At 43.7% G+C, this 26,379-nt stretch overlaps 5 protein-coding genes across 5 annotated transcripts; 4 read left to right on the top strand and 1 right to left on the bottom strand.

Moving 5' to 3' along the window:
* Nucleotides 1-752: 752 nt before the first annotated feature.
* Nucleotides 753-1,064, top strand: LOC310855388 (histone H4; the record flags this gene model as incomplete). Its single annotated transcript, XM_083760365.1, has 1 exon — nt 753-1,064. One exon carries the CDS (start codon nt 753-755, stop codon nt 1,062-1,064), a length of 312 nt encoding a protein of 103 aa, XP_083616491.1.
* A 1,873-nt stretch (nt 1,065-2,937) lies between these two features.
* LOC310855746 (histone H2B 1/2-like) lies at nt 2,938-3,315 on the top strand (the record flags this gene model as incomplete). The annotated part of the gene is made up of 1 exon (XM_083760868.1): nt 2,938-3,315. One exon carries the CDS (start codon nt 2,938-2,940, stop codon nt 3,313-3,315), a length of 378 nt encoding a protein of 125 aa, XP_083616994.1.
* A 647-nt stretch (nt 3,316-3,962) lies between these two features.
* LOC310855665 (histone H2A-like) lies at nt 3,963-4,346 on the bottom strand (the record flags this gene model as incomplete). The annotated part of the gene is made up of 1 exon (XM_083760764.1): nt 3,963-4,346. One exon carries the CDS (start codon nt 4,344-4,346, stop codon nt 3,963-3,965), a length of 384 nt encoding a protein of 127 aa, XP_083616890.1.
* A 2,763-nt stretch (nt 4,347-7,109) lies between these two features.
* LOC310856032 (tripartite motif-containing protein 16-like) lies at nt 7,110-10,968 on the top strand (the record flags this gene model as incomplete). The annotated part of the gene is given in 5 exon segments (XM_083761250.1): nt 7,110-7,437; nt 8,157-8,199; nt 9,186-10,018; nt 10,226-10,664; nt 10,667-10,968. Coding segments are annotated over 5 exon segments (1,842 nt in total). The 5' UTR covers nt 7,110-7,212.
* Nucleotides 10,969-15,326: 4,358 nt separating this feature from the next.
* On the top strand, nt 15,327-23,536 carry LOC310856824 (tripartite motif-containing protein 16-like). The gene is made up of 3 exons (XM_083762316.1): nt 15,327-15,649; nt 20,973-22,512; nt 22,675-23,536. The coding sequence occupies exons 1-3, from the start codon at nt 15,394-15,396 to the stop codon at nt 23,342-23,344; spliced, it is 2,466 nt and encodes an 821-aa protein (XP_083618442.1). The 5' UTR covers nt 15,327-15,393; the 3' UTR covers nt 23,345-23,536.
* Nucleotides 23,537-26,379: the final 2,843 nt, after the last annotated feature.

The following is a 26,379-nucleotide window of genomic DNA, read 5'->3' as shown; positions in this document are numbered from 1 at the left end:
AGTTATGGATTCTTGCAAATATCCTCATCCCTATGAATATTGACAATTTTTTAATCCACTTTGCCTTGGATTTTGGTTCAGTGTTTTTTTCAAAATAACATTTATATTCAGTAATGCCATTTAAAATGTAATAGTAAAAACAGATAATGTGTCCACCTTTACATCATCAGAATTATCTCATTGTGCAATTTAAGTTGCACAATGCCTAGTTACAAAAATAAGCAAGACATGAAGTCATGAAATGTATAAATAAATATGACCCAGTGCAAATGTTCGGAAGGGTAGTCATAATACATAGCATACATAGCATAATGAAAGTTTGACATGTTTGCCTTATACAGGATGTCAATGGTATGGTCACATATGGACAATTGCTCAATACCGACAGCCGGTCAGCAAGTGTATTCATTAAGACCAATACAAAAAAATATATATACCAAATTTCCCACCCACAACCCCGGCTGCCCTAATGTGGATTTAGTCACTGAAAAAAATAATACAAAAATACAAATAATGCGATAAAGCTACAGTAGCTACAGTGTGTGTGTGTGTGTGTGTGTGTGTGTGTGTGTGTGTGTGTGTGTGCGCGAGCGCGCGTGTGTGTTGTGGGGGGCGGAGTTAGTAACGCCCACGCAGCCCACAGCTCGCTCTGTATGTCCTCCCTTACGTCCTCAGAACACAAATAAAAGGGCACGGCGCTGAGCTTTCAAATCACTCAGTTTTCTAACTGCAACTACAGCTGAACTCAAAAAATGTCAGGCCGAGGAAAAGGAGGCAAGGGACTTGGAAAGGGAGGCGCCAAGCGCCATCGCAAGGTGCTTCGTGATAACATCCAGGGAATCACCAAGCCCGCTATCCGCCGTCTGGCTCGCCGTGGCGGCGTGAAGCGTATCTCCGGTCTGATCTACGAGGAGACCCGCGGTGTCCTCAAGGTGTTCCTGGAGAACGTGATCCGTGACGCCGTCACTTACACCGAGCACGCCAAGAGAAAGACCGTGACCGCCATGGATGTTGTATATGCTCTGAAGAGACAGGGACGCACTCTGTACGGATTCGGAGGTTAATAACGCTGACTTGATCTACCAACAACCCAAAGGCTCTTTTAAGAGCCGCCCACAACTTCTTTAAAGACTATTACCTCATTTTATACTTTATTGAGAGCCAGTGGTGAGACACTTTGTTGTGGAGCCTATACCACAAAAGACTTGTTGAACAACTTTAGAATAAGGTTGAAACTGACACAAATCCTCTGGCCTTTAATGAATGGGTTTGCGTGCTGTTAAACCACACACACACACACACACACACACACACACACACACACACACACACACACACACACACACACACACACACACACACACACACACACACACACACACACACACACACACACACACACACACACACACACACACACACACCCATAGAGCACCGAAGTCTGACGTCACTTTCAGTAGAGGGCGTCAGTCCCCAGGTTCATGTATTTGTTTAGTTGCATTGAAATCGCCATAGGATGATTTTTAGATTGCTTCATATAAGAACTGTGTTTGAAAAATTAACATGTCATCCCGGCCGCTTCACTCATATGGATATGAAGAATCAACTGACTGAGAGAAAACGATAATGTTACTGCTGCTGAATTAGTTAGATTTTCGCTAGAAGCAGACTGTATCATATATGAGTGACTGACTGTTGCAAACTATACAGATCACCTCCCTAACAATAACGCCGAGACAGCTTGTTTATTTTTGGACCACAACGCTTATAGTAGACGATATTAAGATCACCCCATGTTATTCTCCATAGAGAAATTACTTCCGCGAACCAGGGGAATCGTCGGGATGAGCGAGTTATGTCAGGACTTCGGTGCTCTATTGCCCCTGGAGGGGTAACGAATACAATAGTTAGGATATGAAACATAATAGCAGATCTACAAGCTGACAGTGCAACACATTGAAGCAGATGTAGGCCTACATGGCATTACGAGCAGACAGGGTGGAGTAGTACAGAGCCAACTCAGTTCAACCTTCCGAAGACAGTAGCCTCTGACTGAATGTAATAGTTGGAGCCACAAACTGACAATCAAATGTTCAAGTTTATTGGTAAACATCATTGCATAACTATGAATTTGGATGTTCCTTACAATTCCAGACAAGAGGACCGCTCTGTATAAATCAAACAAAACATTATCTTTATTGTCAATGGCGTTTTTAAAACAAACATTGAACTAAAAACAATTAATTATCCCTTCATTGTCAATACATGGCGTTTTTAAAACAAACATTATAGGAAGGGATAAAAACAACTATCAAAACAACACAACAGTTTCTATTACTTCTGGTAAAGCTTGTACTCTCTCTGGATGAATGATGGTGCCAATAAAGAACATGTTAATTAATGTAGTAGTTAATCCGGTTCCTGGTTTCAGCAGGCCGGTTTCTGTCAGGTGGGACCTGAGGCCTGGACATGACACCCACTCAGTTTATCATTGTCTTACGTTGCAATATTCAGAATACAGTGTTTCCCTGTATAGTTAGGTAAAGTTAGTTTAAATTGTGGCAAATTAATTAATATGCAGATATAGATATACCTTTATAATGGGGAAATGTGGGTGTCATAGCAGCAACAGCAGTCATAAACACATTATGATAAAAAGGGGCTTCAAATTATACATTTACCATACATATTAATAATGTATAAAGGGGCTAGTATATTTAGACCCTCACAATGTTACAGGGACAATAGAGCACACGAGCGGAAAACGTAATACAGAAAACAAAGACACTTTGTGGCAGGATCAGCCAATCATATGCTAGGATCGAGTCCCACGCTTCATTTGCAGTGGCTCTGTATAAATAGTGGTACGAGATCGTCCTCTTACACATTCTTCACTGCAACTGAACTATTCTATAATTTCTATTGAATACAAGCACGATGCCTGAAGTAGCAAAGCCAGCGCCCAAGAAGGGCTCCAAGAAGGGCGCAGTCACCAAGACCGCCACGAAGGGCGGCAAGAAGCGCAGAAAGGGCAGGAAAGAGAGCTATGCCATCTACATCTACAAGGTCCTGAAGCAGGTCCACCCTGACACCGGCGTCTCTTCCAAGGCCATGGGCATCATGAACTCCTTCGTCAACGACATCTTTGAGCGCATCGCCGGTGAAGCCTCCAAACTGGCTAACTACAACAAGCGCCGCACCATCACATCCAGGGAGATTCAGACCGCCGTCCGCCTGCTGCTCCCCGGTGAGCTGGCCAAGCACGCCGTGTCTGAAGGCACCAAGGCTGTGACCAAGTACACCAGCTCCAAGTAAACTGTTCTGTCTGCTCTAAACACAACGGTCCTTTTAAGGACCACCCATCTTTTCCAAGAAAGGGTTTATCCAAATACTATAAGCAAATGGCCATTTCAGAGCCTGTAGGTTAAACGCAAATGTGCTTTACAGACTGTCTGCTAATCCAGTTAGTCCAGGTCAGTAATCTGACGCTGATCTGAATAGCAATGCTAACACTAGGTATGTAACTTGTTAAAAGTACTGTGCATTAATCAACAAAATGATTGCTATAAATGGTGTTCAACGTTATGAAGCTTGTCATAATTTCATATTCGCTCCACTACAATAGTAGCATGTAAAAAATAAAATAAAATACATGGCAAATTGATCAGAGTTAAATACGTATTATGCACTGAATCATACTTACTTGGAAGTAAAATCGAGACGGTATTAGCATTGTAAATTAAAGCAACAAACTAAGCAACTAGACAAGTGTGTGAGCAGGTCTAGTTTGCAATCCCAAAGCCTGTGATTAAATAAGGTTTGAAAACGAGGGTTATATAATGTATTCATATTGCTCAATAGATCACGAAGGTATTGCTTATATAAATAGAAGTGACTCTTTATATAGAAACAGTGGGTGGCTCTTAAAAGAGCCTTTTTGGAGTTTGTAGTTTGAAGTAGATTTATTTCTTGGCGGCTTTCTCGGTCTTCTTGGGCAGCAGAACAGCCTGGATGTTGGGCAGCACACCGCCCTGAGCGATGGTCACTCCACCCAGCAGTTTGTTGAGCTCCTCGTCGTTGCGGACGGCCAGCTGGAGGTGACGGGGGATGATACGACTCTTCTTGTTGTCGCGGGCAGCGTTTCCAGCCAACTCCAGGATCTCAGCGGTCAGATACTCGAGCACCGCAGCGAGGTACACTGGAGCTCCGGCTCCGACTCTCTGGCCATAGTTGCCTTTACGCAGCAGCCTGTGAACACGACCCACGGGGAACTGGAGCCCGGCACGGGATGAGCGGGTCTTAGCCTTCTGCCTGACCTTTCCTCCGGTCTTTCCTCGGCCACTCATTTTGGTGTAGGTTTATTTCTGGAATTGAATATAAAAGAAATATGCTGGTGCCTGGTGGAGAGGCGCGCGAGACCCTTTATACGTTCAACAGCACACATTCTACTGCTACTGTCTATGTGCGGCTGTGCGCCCCACCAATGAATGAGAGCGAGGGCTGAGTGTGTACGAGCTCCCCTCCAATCAGTGCTAGTGGCTGAACAGCTCCTCCCAATGAAGGAGGTTCCTTTCCTGACCAGAGACGGTTTCTTTCAGAGAGAGAGTCTTTATTATACACAAGGGAAATTTGTTTTGCTCAGGTCAATGCATACATATACAAATACAATAAAATAGCCAGCAAAGTACCAGACAATAATTCTAAAATGTATAGCACCTTTCATGACATGAAATGCAGCTCAAAGTGCTTTACAGAGCAATGGAGAAAAATGAAAGAAAAGCAAGGCATAAACATTAAAAAAAAAACAAGCTGAATGCAATAGTGAGGACATAACAAAAAAATTAAAGATCAATTAAAAGCAAGGGTGTAGAAGTGGGTCTTGAGCTGTGCTTTAAAAATGTCTACAGAGGCTGCCTGTTGAAGGTACAGTGGGAGTTTGTTCCATGCCGACGGCCCGTAGAAGCAAAAAGCTGCTTCCCGTATTTTTTAGTTGCCATCTTTTTAGGCAAAGCGAGCAGGCCAGCAGTGGAAGATCTTAGGGGGCCGTATTCAAACATGAATACGGCAGTTGGTGGCTAACGGCTACCACTGTTCATGTGATATATAGAGAGTGGCGCTCAATGGAGTCCGTGTGGTGTCTTTGTTTCTGTCCTACAGAGGATATGAATTAAACTGGAGTCTACAGTTTTTAATTCATATCCAGCTGTAAAGCTATATATCACCAATAACAAACTGCAGCATAAAATATAATCACAACATGTAACTGCAGAGCAAACAATATCCATTGCTACATTGTTCTCTTATAGGGCCACAACTAAGCAGTCAGGTTTTTGATAATGTTTTATGACAATGTTCTCCATGACTCCTTTTGTTCTAAATAACACATAATTTCAACAAGGCAATTCCATGTGCTTTACACAGAACATCAAGCAATGGAAACTTTGTGAAATGGCACTAGGAAATATGCCTATATATGTTTTTATTTTATTGTATACATTGATTGAAATATGTATTAACAGTTTGTAGAATTTACAGTACATTTTAAGCACAAACTCAATACAAAGACTGTTAACTGTGAGTGGACGACCCAATTAAGCATTACACTTGTTTACAACAGGGTCCACATTGTTCAATTCATCAAAACATTTAGAGACATACAAATAGACATTTCTATGTAGCTAAAGAACAGAACAGGAATTCATCATATAGGAAGCAAAAAGGGAAAAGATACATATACAGTGAGGGGAAAGGGGGGGGGTGGGGTGGGGGGGATTCAGATCTTACAGAGGCCAGTTTCGAATTGCAGCCTTTGAGAGCGGTTTTGAAGGAGTCAAGGGATTCACATGTCTTAATGACTGTTGGTAGGGCGTTCCACATTTTGGTGGCATAGGAGCGAAAATAATTTAGTCCCTTGTTTGTGCCGAATCTGGGTTGTACATGGTTTGTTGCACTCCCTCTGGTGTTGTGGGTGTGGACTTCGTTTACATTAAGGAAGTATTTAGACAGGTACATGGGTATCTTGGTGGTGTATCGAATCTTGTGGACCAGACCCATTGCAAGATGCTGTACTCTGTCGTCGACCCTAAGCCATCCCAGCCTGTCAAAGTGGGCAGGGGTGAGGTGGGTTCGGGGGGTGAGGCGAAGTAGGAGCCTGACCAGTTTGTTTTGGGAGGTCTGGAGCCTTGTTTTAAGGGCCTTTGAGGTGCTGTGGTACCAAGAGGTGGATGCATAGTCAAAGAAACCTTGTACGAGGGCTCCTGTTAAGGTCTTCAAGGTGTTTTTGCTGACCATTGAGGAGATCCTGTAAAGGAATCTTGTTCTTTGATTGACTTTTTTGATTACGTTGGTGGCCATTTTATCACCGGAAAGATTGGCCTCCAGGATGGAACCTAGGTAGGTAATTTGATCTTTTTTCGTCTGATAATATTGTCACCCACTCTAACCAAGAAGCCATCTGCCTTGCTGAGATTACTATTTGATCCGAAGAGGATGGATTCAGTTTTTCCCAGGTGTAAGGATAGTTTAGTAGTAGGGCGGGGGCGCTACTAGTAGCCGGCGTGGTAAAACGAGCGCTCCTTCCCTGAGCTATCCTAGGGAAAATAATATAGCCTACCGCGATGTATGACGTCCATACAATGTGAGTTTGTGCAGGGGCGGAGTTTAGTGCTGTGAGCTGCCATTGGCCCGTTTAGTGTGTGTGTGTGTGTGTGTGTGTGTGTTCAGATCAGATCAGTGTTCCTTTTTTCCTTTTCTCGGTTGTATTTCAGTTTTAATAGACATATTTGGAGAGAGAAAAACAGTGTTTTGTCTTTAGAGGTTCATCAAATTTAAATTTAGGTTTTATTTCATAGACTGAACACTAGAAAAACAAAAGTACTGACTCAAGTTTCAACAGGGTTTTTTTTTTACCAGTGGATCATTGAACCCCCCCCCCCCCCCCCCCCCCACACACACACACACACACACACAACCAAGAAGAACCTCCCAAATTCCTTGTCCTGTGATATCTGTGGCTTTGATTGGCCCCCTCCCCCATCACACACAACTGTGACTTCCATTGGAAAATGAGGCGGCCATGAAACACGGACAGCACAAGCACAGCCACAGAGCATGTTCGTCTCTTATACTCTAAGGTTCGTCTGATGTCTGTACGAAGCCTAAGAAAACGCAACCAAACTAAACTCTTTCAGTCAGTCAGACGGATGTACTGAAATGGCGCAGCAGGGAGTTCAACTGGACCGGGAACAGTTGAGTTGTTCTGTCTATCTGGATCTACTGAAGGATCCAGTGACTGTTCCCTGTGGACACAGCTACTGCAGGAGGTGTATCGAGAGATTCTGGAACCAGGACGATCAGAGAGGAAGGTTCACGTGTCCACAATGCAGACACAGCTTCATCCCAAGACCTGTTCTGAAGAAAAACACCATGTTGGCTGAGGTGTAGCCCTCCAAGCAGAACCCAAATGCTACTGAAGTTTCTGACATTTGTTCGACCCAGTGCATTGGGTCCTGTTCCACGTCGTCCATGCCACCTGATTAAAACATTTACTGGCTCATGTTTACATGTTTACCGCCTCCCCGCGCTCTTTGACGATATTCTTCAGTATGAGGCTTTCTGAATATGTAAAGTATAAGTACCCATACATGCCGCTGCGAATATCTCCTGTGGCGCGGAAGCCGTTAAGTATTTTTAATATATGTTTGCCCGATTTGGAAGCTTGGATTCTTCTTTTCCTTCCTTGTTTATTGACACCTCATTGTACCGCCTATCTGGCTAGCTAGTGGCGCTATAGCTATGACACAACAGATCAGAGGCAGGGACGTAGCCTCACAAGCCAACCGCACACCGGGAGGCGGTACAATAAACGGTAAACAAACAAGAAGAAATAAAGCGACCAAATCGGTCAAACAAAGATTAAAAATACTTAACGGCTTCCGCGCCACAGGAGATATTCGCAGCTGGATGTATAGCTACTTAAAGTTACCGAATTCAGAATAACTCAAGGAAAATAATGGCGTCACATGCCGCGGGTCCTATTTTAGAGAGAATCTCCACTTCCGCATATAGGAATTTCCATACGAAAATACAGTAGTGAGCAGGGACCCAACGTAAAGCTCAACAAAATATCAGAAAAGTTTTACGTAGGGTCCCGAAAGGGGCTAGCTGAGGTGGTGGAGAGCCTGAAGAAGACGAAGACCGGTGAGACTAATTCAAGTTCTCTTGTGTAAATGCAGTTCACTGTCTGTCTGTCAGATATAATTTATAAACCAATAAAGTTGGTGAAAAGAGAAAAAAAAAAATTTAGGGGGGCTAGTGAATCATGGTGTGTGTGATACGAAATGTGAGCTTTAATCATATTCAAGTTCTTTTGGAGAGTACTTTCAGTAGTAGAGGCCTGCAGAGGGGTAGATTTTTTAAAATAATGGGACGAATCTAGTTGCAATAATTGACTCCCAACTCATCCAATTTGCGTTTGCGATCTGCTTGTCTTAAAACGACGTTAAACTCACCAACATTGCAGCTGTAGTCCAAGCTTGAATTATCCTCTTTCAATCTGCCGAGCTTGTTTTTCATAAAAATCCCCCTTAGATGTTACGAGCTACTTTCTGTCAAGAAGAAGAAATGTTGAATTTTGGAAACACTCATTTTTTTTAGTGGGTCGCGCTGCTGCCTCCTGCATTATGTGCAAATGCGAAACAGATGGCATGCAGGGCCGTTCAGTGACTTACGACGAGCGCTTCCAAACTCCAGCACTTAGAAAAATTGTCACTTGCACAGCATTTCTTGACAGAAAGCTCATAACAGTGGATTTTTATGAAAAACAAGCTCGGCAGATTGAAAGAGGATAATTAAAGCTTGTACTACAGCTGCAATGTTGGTTTAACGTTGTTTAAGGCAAGCCGATCGCAAACGCAAATTGGATGAGTTGGGAGTCAATGGAGGGTATTGCAACTCTAGATTAATCCCATTATAAAAAAAGCACATCCGTGTGAACCGAGTGGTGCAACTCCCCTCTCACAGCATGGACAAAGGAAGAGAGGGGGGTGGGAGGTGAGAGGGGAAGGGGGGGGGGGGTACAGGTGAAAAGGGCTCAATTAGGTTACCAAATATGAGGGTACAAGCACATACAAATGAAATACATTTTTATCAAATTCATAAATACATGTCAATCAATCTTTCAACAGGACTCCAAGCTGCACCTCCTGAGCACTTCTACGCTGGACCTGGAGATGTGGCCTGTGATGTCTGCACTGGGAGGAGACTGAAAGCTGTGAAGACTTGTCTTCAGTGTCTGGTCTCTTACTGTGACACTCACCTCCAGCCTCATTATCAGTCTCCTGCCTTTAAGAAACACAAGCTGGTCAAAGCCTCTGGTGAGCTTCAGGAGAACATATGCTCTCGTCACAACAGGGTGAGTGAGCTCTTCTGTCGGACCGATCAGCAGTGTATCTGTTCTCTGTGCTCCGTGGAAGAACACAAAGGTCACGATACGACCTCAGCTGCAGCAGAACGCACTGAGAGACAGAAAGAGCTCCATACGAGTCAGCAGAACATCCAGCAGAGAATCCAGGAGAGAGAGAAAGACGAGAAGGTGCTTCACCAGGAGTTGGAGTCCATCAACCACTGTGCTGACAGAGCAGTGGAGGACAGTGACACCATCTTTACTGAGCTCATCTCTTCCATGGAGAGAAGACGATCTGAGGTGAGGGAGCTGATCAGAGACCAGCAGAAAAGTGAAGTGAGTCGTGCTGAAGAACTGAGGAGGTGTGTGGAGCAGGAGGTCACTGAACTGAGGAGGAGACATGCTGAGCTGGAGCAGCTCTCACTCACAGAGGATCACATCCGTTTTCTACAGGGTTACACCTCCTCCCTCTCAACGATCAGTGGATCTACACACCCAGTCAGCAGCAATGTCCGTCCTCTGAGATACTTTGAAGATGTGACTGTGGCCATGTCTAAGATGAAGGAGAAACTAGAGGACATTCTTACAGTGGAATGGGCAAATGTCTCAGAGACAGTGAACAGAGTGGATGTTTTACTGTCAACAGGACAAGAACCGAAGATCATAGCTGGCGAACTTGAGGACATTTATACAGAGGAAGGGACAAATGTCTCAGAGACAGTGAACAGAGTTAATGTTTTCCTGTCAACGCCACCAGAACCCAAGACCAGAGCTGACAAACTAGAGGACATTCTTACAGAGGAAGGGGCAAACGTCTCAGAGGCAGTGAGCATAGTGACAAAATTAAAAAAGAAGAAAAAAAAAAAGGTTCGCATGGGCCAGGCACAGGCAGTACTGTCAACAGCACCAGAACCCAAGACCAGAGCTGAGTTCTTACAATATTCACGTCCAATCACACTGGATCCAAACACAGCACATCCATACCTGTATGTGTCGAAAGGGAACAGAAAGGTAACATTTGTGAAGCTGAATCGATTTAGGGACCCACCACCACAGCCACATCCAGATCACCCAGAAAGATTCACTGGAGCTTGGCAGGTTCTGAGTAGAGAGGGTGTGACCGGACGCCGGTACTGGGAGGTAGAGTGGAGTGGAGTCAATGTTCACATAGGAGTTTCATATAAAGATATCAACAGAGTAAAGTCGATTAATTCTTTTCACGGATCTGGATTCGGATTCACTGCTACCTCGTGGGCCATACGGTTTACCAAAGCAGACTCCTCCCAGTAGGCTATACTTACAGATCAGTAGTCATGAATGGGGGTCATGTAACTGACATCCCAAGCTACCACCTGGGAGGTCAGTTACATGACCTCCATTCAGGCCCCGTGTCCTCCAGAGTAGGAGTGTACTTGGACCACAGTGCAGGTACACTGTCCTTCTACAGCGTGTTTGACGACACCATGATGCTCCTTCACATATTCCACACCACGTTCACACAACACAACCTCCATACTGGATTTTACCTTCATTCAGCTGGAGACACCGCTGAGTTGTGTGAGTAGAATTACTCAAACGCGTCAAATGTTATCAACCTTCTACATTGCTTTTGTTGCGTCTCTCAGCATGTAGTTTCATTATAATGATGTTTTTCTCTCAGCCTGCTTTGTGAGCTCGTAGATCAGCTATTTTAGCTGCTGCATGATGTATAATATAATAATATAATATATATAGGGCCATAAAGTGGTTAATAATCTATTTTAACAATATCATTTTATTCTCTTGTATATTCATACACACTCTTGGCACCATTTGTCTTGTGATGTCATCATCATTTTATGGAATTTTATGTGAAATATCGATTAAATTTTTCCAGATTCTTTATTTTAATTCATTTTTAATGTCATAAACCGTAACCAACATGATAATATTAGCAGAATTATAATATGAGAATGTAGAGTAGCCTATGGCAACTGCGCCGACCTAAACGGCAAAGCATTGCAGAGGGTTGTGCGGACAGCCGGACGCATCAGCAGATGTGCTCTCCCCCCCATCCAAACCCTGTACGATGACAGCCGGACGCATCAGCAGATGTGCTCTCCCCCCCCCCCCCCCCCCCCCCCCCCCATCCAAACCCTGTAGCCTACGATGAAAGCTGTGCTCTCCCCCCCCATCCAAACCCTGTACGATGAAAGCTGTGTCAATCAAAGCTTGGGGAATCATGAAGGATTCAAGCCATCCCAACCGCAGACTGTTTGAGTTTCTGCTGCATGGAAAAACGGTTTTGAAGTCTCAAAGCTACTGGAAATAGATTTATATTTTTTACTTTGGGAAAACATGTACATAATGATGTAACAATAAAGTACAACCTTGAACCTTGAATAAATGTCTATTGTTTTATGAGAGTACTTTGTCTTCATATCTGTCACTACTGTGGAGCACAACAGAGAGTATTTAAAAAAGTCCCTCATTAATATACTGTAGGCTATATATTTTTAATGCAATTCATTAGGTTAAAGTCACAGCACATCATATATTATCGGAATCACTTCTGCTCAGACATATAACCTCATTTTTGTTACATTTAAGATAAGAACAAACAATACAGAAACAAACAACCACAGAAAAGATGCACACAAACTAGAACTAATAATATCCTGTAGTGTAGGCCTACGTGTGTGTGTGTGTGTGTGTGTGTGTGTGTGTGTGTGTGTGTGTGTGTGTGTGTGTGTGTGTGTGTGCTCTACTGATATTTTCTGTCTCTGCTGCTGTTGTGAGCTCTGCTCTATCAGCTTTTATTTCAAACTGTCCATAGACTCCATACAATGTGAGTTTGTGCAGGGGCGGAGTTTAGTGCTGTGAGCTGCCATTGGCCCGTTTAGTGTGTGTGTGTGTGTGTGTCCCTGTGAGCACATCTAGCCGTCAGCAGGCGTGAACTTGAAGCGCAAGTTTTCTTCTTCGTGGGTTTTTTAGACAGCTGGTGGATGGAAAATAAGCTCCACCTCCGCGTCCGACGGACGCTACGGACAGTCTCAAATGGACGCGACGGACAGACTCAAATGGAAGCCGCGCACAAGCGTGAAAATGAAGCGCGTCACCCGGCAGTGATAGGCACTAGCCAATGGAACAAATGCAGCCTGCAGCCCGTCCACTGGGAGGAGTTATACTTGTAGTTGTCTTCTTTCACGCTGTCAAACGCCCCCTGGGAGGGAATTGTGGAGCCATGTCAAGGGATACAGGAAGACATCTGGGCAGTGGGCAGCTCGAACTGCTCGAAGTAACATTATGTCCAAATTATTAACAAAACATTGAAAAATCGTCTGAAGAAATAAAGTAAAGCATTGGTTCTCATGTTTGCTTCAGATCACCCCTGTAATCTTTTCATCCATGGCACCCCTGGCTGAATTACATTGTCATTTACTGTAACCCTGATCCATGACATTGAAAATAACTTTTTTTTATACTTTATAAAATAGCCCGTTCTCTTCATCATGTGCTGCCCTTCTCATCATCATTATCCATCTCTTGTGGTGGTCTAGTGGTTAGGGTGCGGTGCTCTCACCGCCGCGGCCCGGGTTCGATTCCCGGTCATAGGGAACACTGTTTTATGATGAATTCCTGTTCTGTTCTTTAACTATATAGAAGTGTCTATTTGTACGTCTTTAATGTTTTGATGAATTGAACAATGTGGAGTGGACCCTGTTGTAAACAAGTGTAATGCTTAATTGGTTCGTCCACTCACAGTTAACAGTCTTTGTATTGAGTTTGTGCTTGAAATGTATTGTAATTCTCCAAACTGTTAATAAATATTTAAATAAATCAATCAAAAATCTCCTTCTCCTTCTCACCGCCGGGTGACACACGCTTGTCGGCAGCTTACATCTGACGCCGCGCGGAGGAGAGCGTCAGATGTAAGTTGTCCGTCCGCAAGTCGTCGGCGAAAACAAAACTAGTTTTAAAAATCCTCGGCCGGGAGGCGTACCCGGGTCCCCCGTTCCAAAGGCACGTAGGTTAACCAGTCGACTGTCGACTGACACCATAGCCAAGTAGCAAGGCAGCAACATATAGAGCCTACACTAGAATGCGCCTTTGTCTGTGTCAACATCTTGTCACTCAAACGTCCCTCTCACGCCCACTTCGCTAACGAAGAAATAGAGGACTACAGGCGTTTAAATAGGCTTCCGTGTGCGTCTCCTCTAGGAACCGCCCAAAGCCCCGGAAGGATTTAAAGTGAGACCTGACGCGACGGACAACTGAAGCTTTCACGCCTGCCAGTGTAGCCACAGCCTGTGTGTGTGTGTGTGTGTGTTCTCAGATCAGTGTTCCTTTTTTCCTTTCCCCCTCTTTTCTCGGTTGTATTTCAGTTTTAATAGACATATTTGGAGAGAGAAAAACAGTGTTTTGTCTTCAGGAGTTCATCAAATTTTAATTTAGGTTTTATTTCATAGACTGAACAGAAAAACAAAAGTACTGACTCAAGTTTCAACAGGGTTTTTTTTTTTTACCAGTGGATCATTGAAACCCCCCCCCCCCATCCAAACCCTGTAGCCTACGATGAAAGCTGTGCTCTCCCCCCCCATCCAAACCCTGTACGATGAAAGCTGTGTCAATCAAAGCTTGGGGAATCATGAAGGATTCAAGCCATCCCAACCGCAGACTGTTTGAGTTTCTGCTGCATGGAAAAACGGTTTTGAAGTCTCAAAGCTACTGGAAATAGATTTATATTTTTTACTTTGGGAAAACATGTACATAATGATGTAAGAATAAAGTACAACCTTGAATAAATGTCTATTGTTTTATGAGAGTACTTTGTCTTCAATCATATCTGTCACTACTGTGGAGCACAACAGAGATTGTATGCTTGTAATATCGACTATTTAAAAAAGTCCCTCATTAATAGGCTATAGGCCTACTGTATATTTTTTAATGCAATTCATTAGGTTAAAGTCACAGCACATCATATATTATCGGAATCACTTCTGCTCAGACATATAACCTCATTTTTGTTACATTTAAGATTGAACAAACAATACAGAAACAAACAACCACAGAAAAGATGCACACAAACTAGGACTTATAATGTCCTGTAGGCCTACGTGTGTGTGTGTGTGTGTGTGTGTGTGTGTGTGTGTGTGTGTGTGTGTGTGTGTCTGTGTGTGTCTGTGTGTGTGTGTGTGTGTGTGTATTTGTTGTAAGCTGTGCTGCTAGTGACTATGTATGATACAATGTGAGTTTGTGCAGGGGCGGAGTTTAGTGCTGTGAGCTGCCATTGGCCCGTTTAGTGTGTGTGTGTGTGTGTGTGTGTGTGTGTGTGTGTGTGTGTGTGTGTGTGTGTTCTCAGATCAGTGTTCCTTTTTTCCTTTCCCCCTCTTTTCTCGGTTGTATTTCAGTTTTAATAGACATATTTGGAGAGAGAAAAACAGTGTTTTGTCTTTAGAAGTTCATCAAATTTTAATTTAGGTTTTATTTCATAGACTGAACAGAAAAACAAAAGTACTGACTCAAGTTTCAACACAGGGTTTTTTTTTTTTACTAGTGGATCATTGAATCCCCCCCCCGCCCACACACACACACACACACACACACACACACACACACACACACACACACACACACACACAGCCACACACACACACACACACACACACACACACACACACACACACACACACACACACACACACACACACACACACACACACACACACACACACACACACACACACACAACCAAGAAGAACCTCCCATTTCCTTGTCCTGTGATATCTGTGGCTTTGATTGGCCCCCTCCCCCATCACACACAACTGTGACTTCCATTGGAAAATGAGGCGGCCATGAAACACGGACAGCACAAGCACAGCCACAGAGCATGTTCGTCTCTTATTATACTCACTATTACTCAGTCTCTAAGGTTCGTCTGATGTCTGTACGAAGCCTAAGAAAACGCAACCAAACTAAACTCTTTCAGTCAGTCAGACGGACGTACTGAAATGGCGCAGCAGGGAGTTCAACTGGACCAGGAACAGTTGAGTTGTTCTGTCTGTCTGGATCTACTGAAGGATCCAGTGACTGTTCCCTGTGGACACAGCTACTGCAGGAGGTGTATCGAGAGATTCTGGAACCAGGACGACCAGAGAGGAAGGTTCACGTGTCCACAATGCAGACACGGCTTCATCCCAAGACCTGTTCTGAAGAAAAACACCATGTTGGCTGAGGTGGTGGAGAGCCTGAAGAAGACGAAGACCGGTGAGACAAGTTTCTTGTGTAAATATACAGTTCACTGTCTGTCAGATATAATTTATAAACCAATAAAGAGATGGAACGCTTCATTACAAGAATATAAAAGGCTAACAAGGCAGTGTAGCAGGCTATCTTGAGGGGAAACAATATGTTGCACGTGTGTGTGTGCGTGTGTGTGTGTGTGTGTGTGTGTGTGTGTGTGTGTGCGTGTGCATGCGCGATATGAAATGTGAGCTTTAATCATATTCCATCATAGCTCTGGTCCATAGCCTTCTACTGCTTCAATTCTGCCCTGCAGTAAGGCTATGTGACTATCAGTATTAGAGCCCGACCGATGCCATATTTTTGGGTCCGATGCCGATGCCGATTTTGGAGAGACCTACACCACCAATGCCGATACGATGCCGATGTTTTGGACCGATGTTTAGTCATTAATAAAAATAAAAATAAATAAATTTTAAAAACTTCTAAACTTAAAAATATGTTTTTTTCTATTAGGTTAACAATAGAATACATTGACATTGGCACATAAGGCTTTTTTTGAGGGGGCTAGTGAATCATGGTGTGTGTTAGGGCTGACCTTCGATTACGTTTTTGATGATCGACGCTTCGATATAAATTAGTTTCGATCTTCAACGCTTCGAAACCCAACGGGGGGGGGGGGTGCGAGGTGCGCGATGCGAGGCGCGCACCTTAAACAATAGCGGAGAGAAAGGCATGCTTGGATTGGTCTCATTTATTTAAAACGATAAGCATTGAAGCAACAACTGTTGCAGCCTTCATGAAAGCAGTGACGCACAAATAATTAGGCTTAATAAAACAAGTCAACTGCCTGACACAGGCATTACCTCTCAAAAAAATAATATATATATAGCCTATAATCAAAGCTTCTCTTCCGATTGAAACTCAGATGTGAAAACACCAAAAAAAGCACCAGTCCTGGAGACCCTTCCGACGAGGATCTTTCTTGGGGTAGAAAAGTGTGGATGACCGCGGCTCAAATTAGCGCGCCTGGAGCCCAGGAGGTCAGGGGCCTTTTCCCCTGTCCCATGCGTGATTCGCCGCGGATTTTTCGCCGCGGATTTTTCGCCCCACTTGGGCCATCCCATATGTGTTCTTTGTTCTCCTTGCATATTCTAAAATGCAACCACACTTTAATTTTATTTTGTGGCGGCATGAGTGCAGGCTGCTGTGTGTGTGTGTGTTGACTTCCTTGTTGTTACCACCACGAGTGAGCCGAGAGGGGAGGAGGCGTTGCGGTGCTGCGAGGCGCGAGCATGGCTCGCGGACCAAACGGGGCCGTCTCGCGGACCAAAAGCGTCCGCTTTTTTTTAATGACTATTCGATTCAAAATTTAAAAATCGATTCCCGTGCGTATCGATTGAACATCGATTAATCAATTTTTTTGGGTCAGCCCTAGTGTGTGTGTGATATGAAATGTCCAGTACCTCCCCAGTGTCTGCCCAGTGCCTCCCCAGTGTGCCCCTGAGTGCCCCCCCAGTGCCTCCCCAGTGCCTGCCCAGAGCCTCCCCCGCAGTGTCTTCCCAGTGCCTCCCCAGTGTGCCCCTGATTTCCTCCCCACTGCCTCCCCAGTGTCTCCCCAGTGCCTCCCCAGTGTCTCCCCAGTGTCTTCCCAGTCCCTCCCCAGTGCCTGCCCAAATAAATTAATAATTGTATTTTATTCTCCGCAAGCTGGTGTGCCGCAAGCCGCAAGTGAGGGGCACTCACTTCCCTCAGGTGTGATTTTTTTATTCATGTTAAGTTGTTGCTTGGTATGAATGAGGCCATGGATGGGCTGTGCAATAAGTGAATAGCAAAACGTGTTTGTGACTTTGTGTCATAAAATAACATGAAGTCAGTTAGCATGACGTTCAATGAGGGATATTAATTTATATAATTATGTGCGCACTGCGCAGACAACAGCTGAACAGAGTGAACACGGATCATTATGTGCACAAGTTTGGCACGTCAAACTGTCATGAGTGTATTCTTATGGCTGTTGACTGGGGGGAAAAAATACCATTTGGATTGGATTAAGCTACCGTCGTCAAACGAACAGAAAATGATTGTTTTGCTACACAAATAATGGGATGATTACATTTTCTTCTCGTCCGTCGGAGGAACAGAGGCCACTAGTAGGCCTAATGACTGCTGCTTTCATGCCAAACTTTGAATTTGCTTTCAGGTATCTCTCGTAATTTGAGGGTTATGCTGCGTTTTGTATTTGTCGTTGAACAAAATGTCGGGGTTTTAGTTGGCTAAACGAACTGCTGAAGTTTGTAGAAGTTGGTGTGGCACTGCGCAGCACACACAGCGTGGGGAATTAACGTCTCATACAAAACTGAATTGTTAATATCTATTTATTTGGCGTTGTACAAGTATCCTGCCTAGACGATTACAATTGTAGTGTGCACACAAAGAAAGCCTCGCGTCGCAGCGCATCATTGATTCATTGGGCTTATTATGTTTTCTGTTTTCTGCCCCTGGAAGTCCCTCGGAGCCCAGGAGGTCGGGGCCTTTTCCCCCGTCCCATGCGACAAATGCCGCCTCGTTTTTCTCGGCTTATTATATAGTATAGAACTCTCTTTGGGAACTTGGGAAGGCATTAGTCATAGATAACTTTAACATCAGTCAGTATAATCGAGAGGTTGATGAGAAAAACATTTGTGGATTATAAATATACACACCTTTTGGCTTTACCGGTGCAGACTCAAGGAAGAGGAATTGAGTCAACGAAGAAACGCATGTTGCGGCCGCAACATGCGCTTCTTCGTTGACTGTGGACTCGTTATAGCCTATCTCCCTCGGCTGGATAGTTTGTGTAAATGCATTTCAACGTTCATGTGCATGTCAAACAGAGAACATGTCACTGACTATAAACATCGGGACATCGGATTAAATAAACACCGATGTCCGATGTCACAAAATGGCAGGCATCGGCGCCCAAAATGACCGATACATCGGTGCGACCGACGGATCGGCCCGCTCTAATCAGTATTAAATCTCAAATCCAAATCAGACCAGCCTCTCTGACCTACTCACCAATAAAAAGACGGGTTGTGTCAATAGAAAGCCTACTTTCCTTAGTGGACGCACTCTGAGCCCCCCACCACACTATAAACGGTACTTTTTGGCCAGAAAGGGATTTGTTTTCACCAGAGGAAAAATATTCTCTATGAGGCAGTTCTATGGGCAATATCGGTAGAGGGCGCAGCGGAGTAACTAAAGGTATTTTTTTTCCGGTGGAAACTAAATCCCCTTTTGGCCAAAAAGTACCGTTTATACGTGTGGTGGGGGGCTCAGAGTGCGTCCACTAAGGAAAGTAGGCTTTCTATTGACACAACCCGTCTTTTTATTGGTGAGTAGGTCAAACGTTCGTGAGATTTCCACAAAAGAGGAAAGGCTTGTCTGATTTCGATTTGAGATTTAATACTGATAGTCACATAGCCTTACTGCAGGGCAGAATCGAAGCAGTAGAAGGCTATGGACCAGAGCAGTAGTAGAGGCCTGCAGAGGGTTAGCCGCAATTTGCAACTCTCCCAACTCATCCAATTTATGTTTGCGATATGCTTGTCTTAAACAACGTTATAAACTCACCAACATTGCAGCTGTAGTCCAAACTTGAATTATCCTCTTTCAATCTGCCGAGCTTGTTTTTCTTAAAAATCCCCGATAGATAGATAGATAGATAGATAGATTTCTTTATCTCTGTGTCATGCACCAAAGGCGCCCAGCCCACATGGACTTACAGGACACACCATAACATTGCTTCAATATTGCATTGTGTAAAAGAAACATTTTTACACAAACAAAACATTCTGCCTCATTTCCCACGATTTGCATAAAAAGTCTGCCAAAGCAAAAATACCCCTCCCAAAACAAAACTCCAGCTTCTCATAGTCCTCCAACCAGAAAAAGCCAGCACAGATGGTTGTCATCTTACAAAACAATACATGTCTTAACTCTTCATATAAAGGGCAGTAAAACAAAAAAATAATTTCATTTTCAATTTCTTTCAAATCACACACTAGACACACTCTGTCCTCCTCAGGAGTACCAATGAATCTACCCGTTTCTAAAGCTAATGGTAAGGTCCCAGAATGCAGCTGTGCACAAAAAGATCTCTGACCTTTGGATATATTTTGTGTAACATAAGGATCAGACAGGTTATGAGCTACTTTCTGTCAAGAAGTAGAAATGTTGGAGTTTGGAAGCGCTCGTTTTTCATTAAGGGGTTGCGCTGCTGCCTACTGCATTATGTGCAGATGTGAAACAGATGGCATGCAGGGCCATTCAGTGAATTACGACGAGCGCTTCCAAACTCCAGCACTCTTGACAGAAAGTAGCTCATGTCTACGGTGGATTTTTATGAAAAACAAGCTCTGCATATTGAAAGAGGATAATTCAAGCTTGGACTACAGCTGCAATGTTGGTGAGTTTAACGTTGTTTAAGGCAAGCAGATCGCAAACGCAAATTGGATGAGTTGGGAGTCAATGCAACTAGATTCATCCCATTATAAAAAAAATAAAAAAAAAATCTAGAGTTGCAAATTGCGGCTAGCAGAGGGGAGCTGTATGTGTCTACTCTGTACCCAGTTGATGGTCGTTGATACTCATTATTAATACATCAAGGAAGGCAATTCTGTTTCTGCACTGTCAAATAGGTCTACATCTATCCTAAGATTCCATCAAAGAAAGATTTTTTTAAGTTTGTTAACTCGAGCTAGGTTCCAAACAAGAAAGCATGTTTATACCTGTAGTTGTTCCACAGAAATGAGGTCATTTTACATGAAAAGTAATGCTACTTTTGTAATGTAGCCTAATTAAATAAAACATGTGAAAAGCTTGGGGGGAGATGCATCATGAGAATCTTAAATCGGTCATTTGTCTGGAAAATAAAATTGTGTTTAAAATATTGTGAAAAATAATATTGTGACCCCCCCCAGTGCCTCCCCATGCAATGCCTCCCCAGTGCCTCCCCATTGTCTGCCCAGTGCCTCCCCCAGTGTCTGCCTAGTGCCCCCCTAGTGTCTCCAATAGCAATACAAGAGCAATAATATAAATTAATCTTAATTAATTCATCTAATTAATTCATCAAACATTTCGGCAAAGAAGGTCCTCCCCCGTGCCCAGCACCATGCCAAAGCGTTTTCCTGCAGGTGACGGTATATAACACAGAATGGTGGTAAGGCAGTAACAAAAACAATAGTTACTAGGCAACCAAGTCATGCTGGCTCAATTAGGTTACCAAATATGAGGGTACAGGCACATACAAATGAAATACATTTTTATCAAATTCATAAATACATGTCAATCAATCTTTCAACAGGACTCCAAGCTGCACCTCCTGAGCACTTCTACGCTGGACCTGGAGATGTGGCCTGTGATGTCTGCACTGGGAGGAGACTGAAAGCTGTGAAGACTTGTCTTCAGTGTCTGGTCTCTTACTGTGACACTCATCTCCAGCCTCACTATCAGTCTCCTGCCTTTAAGAAACACAAGCTGGTCAAAGCCTCTGGTGAGCTTCAGGAGAACATATGCTCTAGTCACAACAGGGTGAGTGAGCTCTTCTGTCGGACCGATCAGCAGTGTATCTGTTCTCTGTGCTCCGTGGAAGAACACAAAGGTCACGATACGACCTCAGCTGCAGCAGAACGGACTGAGAGACAGAAAGAGCTCCATACGAGTCAGCAGAACATCCAGCAGAGAATCCAGGAGAGAGAGAAAGACGTGAAGGTGCTTCACCATGAGTTGGAGTCCATCAACCACTGTGCTGACAGAGCAGTGGGTGACAGTGACGCCATCTTTACTGAGCTCATCTCTTCCATGGAGAGAAGACGATCTGAGGTGAGGGAGCTGATCAGAGATCAGCAGAAAAGTGAAGTGAGTCGTGCTGAGGAACTGAGGAGGCGTGTGGAGCAGGAGGTCACTGAACTGAGGAGGAGACATGCTGAGCTGGAGCAGCTCTCACTCACAGAAGATCACATCCATTTTCTACAGCGTTACACCTCCTCCCTCTCAACGATCAGTGGATCTACACACCCAGTCAGCAGCAATGTCCGTCCTCTGAGATACTTTGAAGATGTGACTGTGGCCATGTCTAAGATGAAGGAGAAACTAGAGGACATTCTTACAGAGGAAGGTGCAAATGTCTCAGAGACAGTGAACAGAGTGGATGTTTTACTGTCAACAGGACAAGAACCGAAGATCATAGCTGACGAACTAGAGGACATTTATACAGAGGAAGGGACAAATGTCTCAGAGACAGTGAACATAGTGGATGTTTTACCGTCAACAGCACCAGAACCCAAGACCAGAGCTGAGTTCTTACAATATTCACGTCCGATCACACTGGATCCAAACACCGCAAATCAATGCTTGTCTTTGTCTAAAGGGAACAGAAAAGTAACAGTGATGGACAAACCACAATTACATACTGATCACTCGGAGAGATTTACTGGAGTGTGGCAGGTTCTGAGTAGAGAGGCTCTGACTGGACGCTGTTACTGGGAGGTAGAGCTGAGTGGATACTGTGGCCGTATAGCCGTCTCACATGAAGACATCAGCAGAACAGGTGATGGTGAATGTGGATTTGGATCCAATGACAAATCGTGGTCTTTAGGATGTACCAAACGAGGTTATAGTTTCATACACGGAGGTATTGGAACTGACATCCCAGTGTGCCATGTGTCCTCCAGAGTAGGAGTGTACCTGGACCACAGTGCAGGTACTCTGTCCTTCTACAGCGTGTCTGACGACACCATGACGCTCCTTCACACAGTCCACGCCACGTTCACCCAAAACCTCCATGCTGGACTTTGGCTTTATTCGTCACCTGGAGACACTGCCGAGTTGTGTGACCTGGAGCAGTTCTCATTCACAGAGGAATTCCAATTCCAAGTCCGAGAGCGTTGCTGCTCTCTTGAACCTACACCAGTCAGCAACGATGACTGGGTGTATCTCAGCGACCAGAGATACGTTGAAGATGAGACTGTGGCCGAGTCCAATATGAGAGACAAACTAGAGGACAGTCTCACAGAGGAAGGGACAAATGTCTCAGAGACGGTGAGCAGAATGGATGTTTCACTGTCAACACCACCAGAACCCAAGACAAGAGCTGAGTTCTTACAATATGCACGTCCAATCACACTGGATCCAAACACCGCAAATGAATTCCTGTCTCTGTCGAAAGGGAACAGAAAAGTAACGCATATGAGCGAACCACAATCACACCCTGATCACCCAGAGAGATTCACTGGATGTTGTCAGGTTCTGAGTAGAGAGGGTCTGAGTGGATGCTGGTACTCTGAGGTAAAGTGGAGTGGATTCGTTGTTACAATAGCAGTTTCATATAAAGATATCAGCAGAGACGAGATGCCTATTGTAAGTGGATTTGGATCCATTGATCGGTCGTGGGCTTTATTGTGTGCCGATGAAGGAGAACAAGATCATAATGTTTTGCTAGATGTCGGAATCATGCACAACTTCTTTAAAACTCCCATCTCAGGCCCTGTGTCCTCCAGAGTAGGAGTGTACCTGGACCACAGTGCAGGTACTCTGTCCTTCTACAATGTGTCTGACGACACCATGACGCTCCTTCACACAGTCCACACCACATTCACCCAAAACCTCCATGTTGGTTTTTATCTTCATAGAAAGGGAGACACTGCTGAGTTGTGTGACCTCGAGCGTGCGTTGTGAGCTTGTAGATCAGCTATTTTAGTATGATGAAGTATATTAAAGTAGCCGGACGCGTCAGGACTCAGCAGATGTGCTCTCCCCCATCCAAGCCCTGTATGATGAACGCTGTGTCAATCAAAGCTCGAGGAATCATGCAGGATTCAAGCCGTCCCAAACGACTGTTGCTGCAGCATGGAAAACCGTTTCGCAGTCTCAAAGCCACTGGAAATAGACAAAAAACTTTGCTACTACAGGGAAAACATGCGAAAAGCTTCTTTCTCTGAACAATCAAGATACATGAACGAACTGATAAAAAAACTAGTGAGACACACACACACACACACACACACACACACACACACACATACCTTTGCCCTCTTCTCGCACTAGTGTGGTCAAATTGCACCTTCCTAAGATACATTTGTTGTGCCTATGGTTGTTCACACAAAGTTCAGTGTGTGTATATATATATTTTTATGAGAGTACTTTGTCTTCGTAGCTGTCACATTGTGTGCTTGTTATCGGCTATTTAAAAATGTCCCTCTTTAATATTCTTTTTTTTTAATTGCAATTTATTGGGTTCAAGTCACAGCACATATCGGAATCACTTCTGCTCAGACAACCTCATTTTTATAAATTTTAGACATTTGAAAAGTTGTGAAATGGGACATTCTGCTGCATGAGTACTTTTACTTTTGTACAGTTTCCTGTACAAAAGGCCTGTTTTGATACCAATAAAAGTACTGGTCTAAAATCAATTTGGAATTCCGGACTTTTACTAATTACCAGTATTTCTACATTGCAGTATTGATACGTTAAAACGTGTGAATACCTTCTGCAACACTGATTATCAATCCATGACCAATATGTTGGACGTTTCTGGCTCGGCTAAAATGCCGTGGGTTTTCTGCTCGATGATGTAGCGATCATCTTATTTGTGAAAACATTTCAGTGACGGTGTGAGATGATCTGCAAGGAAAACGAGCTCTGTTGTCTCTGGGTTGTTTTAACTAAGGTAAAGTTTATTTTATTATCCACCACTTGTACCAAAAAGTTTAATTAGGCTACAGAAAATCTTAGACAGCCACTGCTGGCACAATACAATGTTTATTCTTCCTTGTATTGCATTGTGTGCAACGTTGATGTTAATTCTTTGTGATTGCATATTGCTGACATTAGTGCACATTTAGTTAATAATACAAACACATGTAGTCTCATTATAATAAAGGGATTTAATTAATAGGCTATCGTGTGTGTCTTCTCCAAGTTCTCCCAGACAGACAGTACGCACACACCACAGAGTCAGAGTGCATGTGGGTCCTGCATGTGCCTGCCTGGATGCGATGTGCATGCACACACGGTGCGCGCGGACACCATGAAGGGTTAACAGCAGCCTGGCTGCCTCCATGACCTCAGATATCAGAGTTGACATGAGGACAGAGTCGGTCAGCGTGCTGTTGAGCAAACACAAGACGCACTGAATGAGGGGGTTTCATCGTCTCTTTGGAGAAGCCCCTCTAATTACACAAGTTGACGCACAATGTAGAGGACCCCCTAATGTACATGTATTTTGCCACAGACCCCCAGGAGAGGACTTTTCAAAATTATTCCAAATTGTTCTCATATTTTTTTTAGTAAAAAAAACAAATTGGTTAAACTGATTTTGATGATATAATCAATATTTCTGGGAACCCCCCTCAAGGACCCCTGGGGGTCCCTGGTCCCCACTTTGAGGACCACTTGCTCCAAGTGATTTTAATGCCAGAGGTTAAACCAGTGTCCAGGTGTGCCTTGAGATTGTGCAACAACAACAATTATGAAAGCATCTGTCTCTTCTTGCAGAAGGTGTTCTGTGGACATGGGTGTTGAAAGCAGTGTTGTTTTTGGCGACAAGTTTTAGTCGCATTTTAAGTCACCCGGAATGTTTCAGTGTTAGTCTAGTTTTAGTCGACTAAATGTCAAGATTTTAGTCGACTAAATCTACAGTTGATGATGTCGACTAAAATGTATTCTGGCGGGCCTCGATGCCGTCGTAATGACTGTTTTTACACTTTCTGAAAAGTGCTGCGACGTGTTGTGAGCTTGTAGATCGGCTATTTTCAGCATGCAAAAAAGTGTAAAATGACTTATACTGGATCTCTTGTCCACTAGTCCCCTTCCTAACATTTTAGTCTTGTTTTTAATTGACAAAATCGTCAGTATATTTAGTTTTAGTCATCATAGCTTAGTTTCCATTTAGTTTTGTCAGTGGAAAAAGATAGTCGACGAACATTTTTCGTCTTAGTTTTAGAATTTTAGTCGACAAAATCAACACTGATGGGTATTTAAAGCGTGGGTATTCTGAGGACAGTGGACATGAGTACACCATGTTCTTTGACTATAGAAGTGTATTTGTATGTCTCTAAATGTTTTGATGAATTGAACAAGGTGGACCCTCTTGTAAACATGTGCAATGCTTAATTGGGTCGTCCACTCACAGTTAACAGTCTTTGTATTGAGTTTGTGCTTGAAATGTACTGTAATTCTGCAAAGTGTTAATACATATTTCAATCAATCAATCAATCAATCAATGAAGAACCTGACGTTCGCCCTGCTGGTGGAGCCGGTGCTGAGTCGGGCCAGGGCTTTACACCAGTCTGTTCTCAAACTTTTTAGTCTCCAGGAAATCTACATTTATTTAATAGTCCATGGACCCCTCCCCCTTTTATAAAGATGTGCCCAGGACCCCCATAAGAGAAGATGTTTTTACGGCTGTAGCAGCAACCATTTTAATTTCAAGGACACCCAGTTTGACATGCATTAGGCTACATGGACCATATTTATATCTCTGGGACCCCAATAATTCATATTGTAAAATCACTGTTTTGACTGGAGACGATATGTTGCATGTATTAACGTGTCTATGTTCCATTATACTATGACTACATAGAAATGTCTATTTGTATGTCTCTAAATGTTTGTATGTCTTTAAATGTTTTGATGAATTGAACAATGTGGACCCTGTTGTAAACAAGTGTAATGCTTAATTGGGTCGTCCACTCACAGTTGACAGTCTT

The sequence above is a fragment of the Protomyctophum parallelum genome, assembly GCF_964188405.1.
Source record: "Protomyctophum parallelum genome assembly, chromosome: 3".
In the NCBI taxonomy this organism is placed as follows: Eukaryota; Metazoa; Chordata; class Actinopteri; order Myctophiformes; family Myctophidae; genus Protomyctophum; species Protomyctophum parallelum.
The sequence above is the reverse complement of the archived record's forward strand: the minus strand, read 5'-3'. Positions and strand labels throughout refer to the sequence as shown.

Coding starts and splice junctions, on each gene's coding strand:
- LOC310856824 (XM_083762316.1), top strand. CDS start 15,394: ATGGCGCAGCAGGGAGTTCAACTGGACCAGGAACAGTTGAGTTGTTCT. Junction 15,650..20,972: donor CCTGAAGAAGACGAAGACCG/GTGAGACAAGTT, acceptor ATCTTTCAACAG/GACTCCAAGCTGCACCTCCT. Junction 22,513..22,674: donor GAGTTGTGTGACCTGGAGCA/GTTCTCATTCAC, acceptor ACTAGAGGACAG/TCTCACAGAGGAAGGGACAA.